This window comes from Lathyrus oleraceus, chromosome 5 (assembly GCF_024323335.1).
Source record: "Lathyrus oleraceus cultivar Zhongwan6 chromosome 5, CAAS_Psat_ZW6_1.0, whole genome shotgun sequence".
Classification (NCBI taxonomy): Eukaryota; Viridiplantae; Streptophyta; class Magnoliopsida; order Fabales; family Fabaceae; genus Lathyrus; species Lathyrus oleraceus.
Window position 1 is genome coordinate 384,433,081 of NC_066583.1, and position 3,533 is coordinate 384,436,613.

At 34.5% G+C, this 3,533-nt stretch overlaps 1 protein-coding gene across 1 annotated transcript; it reads right to left on the reverse strand.

Annotated features, from left to right (window-relative positions):
- Positions 1-691: 691 nt before the first annotated feature.
- On the reverse strand, positions 692-2,650 carry LOC127080880 (zinc finger BED domain-containing protein RICESLEEPER 2-like). The gene is made up of 5 exons (XM_051021172.1): positions 2,493-2,650; positions 1,658-2,357; positions 1,400-1,528; positions 864-1,317; positions 692-777 (listed from the first exon to the last, which is right to left on the reverse strand). Exons 1-5 carry the CDS (start codon positions 2,648-2,650, stop codon positions 692-694), a joined length of 1,527 nt encoding a protein of 508 aa, XP_050877129.1.
- Positions 2,651-3,533: the final 883 nt, after the last annotated feature.

Genomic DNA, 3,533 nt, shown 5'->3' on the forward strand with positions numbered 1-3,533 from the left:
CAACACTCCTCTGCACGGTCAAAACGAACACACACAAAAATGTTAAACTAAGAACATACAAAGTCGATAAACAAAACGGCCGTAAACAGCATCACATTATCTAAAACGAAAAAAAGCTCAATGTTCATAAGACTATTAATCAAACACAGAAATACTACATCGATTATCAACCACAGTGAAATCCATGTCTTGCTCAATTCAATAGATTATGATAAAGCATACAACGAGACTTAATCAGTTTGAAAACAAGACGAACAGTGAAATACTGATGAGACCTAAATAAAAAGCAAAATTAAACCTGTAGAAACTTTCACAGGCTCCAATGGCAACCAACCAATAGGCATTGGTAACTTTCACAGGCTCATATATATAGGTCATGCATGACTCTAAAAAATCCAAGAGTAGCCTAGCTATTTTCTTCATTCGGCCATTGAGTAGTGATATATATATATATATATATATATATATATATATATATATATATATATATATATATATATATATATATATATATATATATATATATATATATATATATATATATATATATATATATATATATATATATAGATCATGCATGACTCCAAAAAATCAAAAAACATAGTTGACCTGGAAAATTGGACAACATAAACATTAGTTAACAAAAATAATAATAAAGTAATAAGTAAATAATGATATACATACATCCATTTCAAGCACAACCCGAAGGTTGTGGCTGAGACTGTGATGATGAGACACCTGATACTCGTTTTGCTGCTAAAGACATTTGTTGAAACTCTAAAATAATTAAATAAACAATTTTTAATAAGGCATAATTATACAACATTACATCATATTTATTAGAAATTCAGTAATAAATTTACCTGTTACAATATCTTTTGAAAGCTCAAAATCTTCCATGAGATTCATATCTTTGAAATAGGTAAAAGAAGGCCTTAACCAATTCTGGGTGCAAATTAAAGCCTCGGCCATTTCAGTAGTTAGAGAACTCCTATAGGTTTCTATGACTCTTCCTCCTGTGCTAAAAGCACTTTCAGAAGCAACAGTAGATACTGGTGTGGCTAAAATATCTTTAGCCATTGTAGATAAAATAGGATATTCAATTGAATTACGTTTCCACCACACAAGAATGTCAAAGTTAGGATCCCTTTTGACACACTTACTAGAATTATACACCTCAAGCTCATTTTGTTGATCAATCGAGTCTTGCTCCTTTAAATGTTGCTCAAAAGCATCAGCTCTAGCCATAAGTGATGAACGGGCAGCAAATGCATTTGTTTCATCATTGGAGACATTATTTCCACCACTACCAAGAGGCTGTATGGAATTATGTTCTTGGTCATAAGCTTGCTTATACCAATCATACAACTTTTGTAAGTTCTCTTTTTGTAGATTTTACCAAGTCACTACCAAACTTTGATCCAACTCCATACATGTCCTTAAGTGCCCACTCAATGTAACTCAACTTGTATCTTGGATCAAGAATAATACCAAAATATATCATCTTGTTCATCTTATCAGGACTTCCCTAATATCTATTATATTTTTCCATCATATCTCCACCCACACTTGCAAAAAAATCATTTAAGTTCAAAGTAGCTTGCTTTAACTCACAATAAATGGCAGACACTTGGTGAAAACAAGTATGCAAACTCACATTATGAGAGGTGAAAAAAGTCTTAGTTGCTTCATAGAATAACTTTAGGAAAGCGCTATAAGCCCTAGCAATGTCCCAATCATCTTTACTAGGGGGATTACCTTTTCCAAATAACTCCCTATAGCTCGACTCTTCATCCTCAAGCTTTTCAAAAGCGAGTTGAAACTTCTCCGCAACCTCTAGCATTAAATATGTCGCGTTCCAACGAGTTGAAACATCAAGACATACTAATTTTTTGCAAGTTATTCTAGCAAATTCAACGCATTCTTTAAACTTGGTTGCCCTATGAGGTGAGGACTTAACAAATCTAACAGCATCTCTAACACTAGTTACAGATAAATGTTTATCTTTCAAACCCTCATTTACCACCAAGTTTAAAATGTGAGTTGAACACCTCATATGAAAACACTCTCCATCCCCCATTAACCCATTCTTATTTGCTATTTTTCTCTTAAGATATGTCACAACAACATCATTTGAAGTGGCATTATCAACAGTTATGGTTGACACATTCCTAATTCCCCAATCCTTTAACACTTCTTCAATCTTCCTACCTACAGTTTCACCTTGGTGGTTTGGAATTACGGTAAAGCTTATAATTCTTTTTTGATACTTCCATTCTTTATCCACAAAGTGTGCCGTAAGGGTCAAGTAGTTGAGATTTTGTATAGAAGTCCAACAATAAGTAGTAAGTGCTACCCTGTTGCAATCAGACTTAAAAAAGGCCTTTTACTTTTGTTTTTCATCCAAGTATAGCTGAAAACAGTCCCTAGCTACCGTACGCCTAGATGGGATGGTAAATCGGGGCTGCATTACTTTGGAATAAAATTTAAACCCTTCACCCTCTACTGCACTAAATGGCTGCTCATCTAGAACTACAAAAACTGACAAAGCACTTCTACAAGCTTTCTTGTCAAATCTAGAGCTAACTTGAACCAATTTACCATCTACACTTGGGTATGTTAGAATAGTTTGTGTGGAGTCAGTTGACATGACAAGGGGCTTCTTAAAACATTTTAAAATATGGTGGTTCAAATTAGTGGTGCCGTGAGTCCTAGGGTCACACAAGTATTTTTATGGCAGTGTTTGCAGGCTGCAGTGGGTGCATCAACTAGGTCATCGGGTAATCTAATAAAATGTTCCCAGCAAGCAGATGTTTGCCTAGAACCACTTGCACTAGATTTCCTCTTCTTTATAGGTTGCATAGCTGAACCTACTTCATTAATTGGTAGATTTTGATTAGGCTCACCAGTCACTGAAATAACGAAGGAGCCAATCAAGAACTACCAATAAATAAATAACGGTTCCAATTCATAAAACAGAGACAACAATAGCAGTGCTGGCAAATAGAAGTGATAACACAGTGCTGGCAAATAGCAGTTATAGCAATGTTATAGCAATAGCAGTTATAGCACAGTGTTGGCAAATAGCAGTTATAGCACAGTGTTGGCTAGGGCTGAACAAGGTTATGCATAAAGTTTATAAAATCCATTCATTGAACGATGATAATGTATACATAGCAGTGCTGGCAAGATGCATAAAAGTTAGTAATTTTTTAACATAATAGATCATACCAAGATCTAGCAAGATATATAAGTTATAGCACAGTGCTGGCAAGATATATAAGTTATAGCACAGTGCTGGCAAATAGCAGTTCCAGCCCTAGTGCTGGCAAATAAAAGTTATAGCAATGTTATAGCAGTTATAGCAGTTATTTTAAAATGTTATAGCAGTTATAGCAATGTTATAGTGTTGGCAAATAGCAGTTATAGCAATGTTATAGTGCTGGCAAATAGCAGTTATAGCAATGTACCGATCATTGGTTTACCACAGTGCTGGCAAATAGCAGTTATAGCAATGTTATAGTGCTGGCAAG

Coding starts and splice junctions, on each gene's coding strand:
- LOC127080880 (XM_051021172.1), bottom strand. CDS start 2,650: ATGTCAACTGACTCCACACAAACTATTCTAACATACCCAAGTGTAGAT. Junction 1,529..1,657: donor CTTTTTTCACCTCTCATAAT/GTGAGTTTGCAT, acceptor AATAGATATTAG/GGAAGTCCTGATAAGATGAA. Junction 1,318..1,399: donor CAAAGTTTGGTAGTGACTTG/GTAAAATCTACA, acceptor AATTCCATACAG/CCTCTTGGTAGTGGTGGAAA.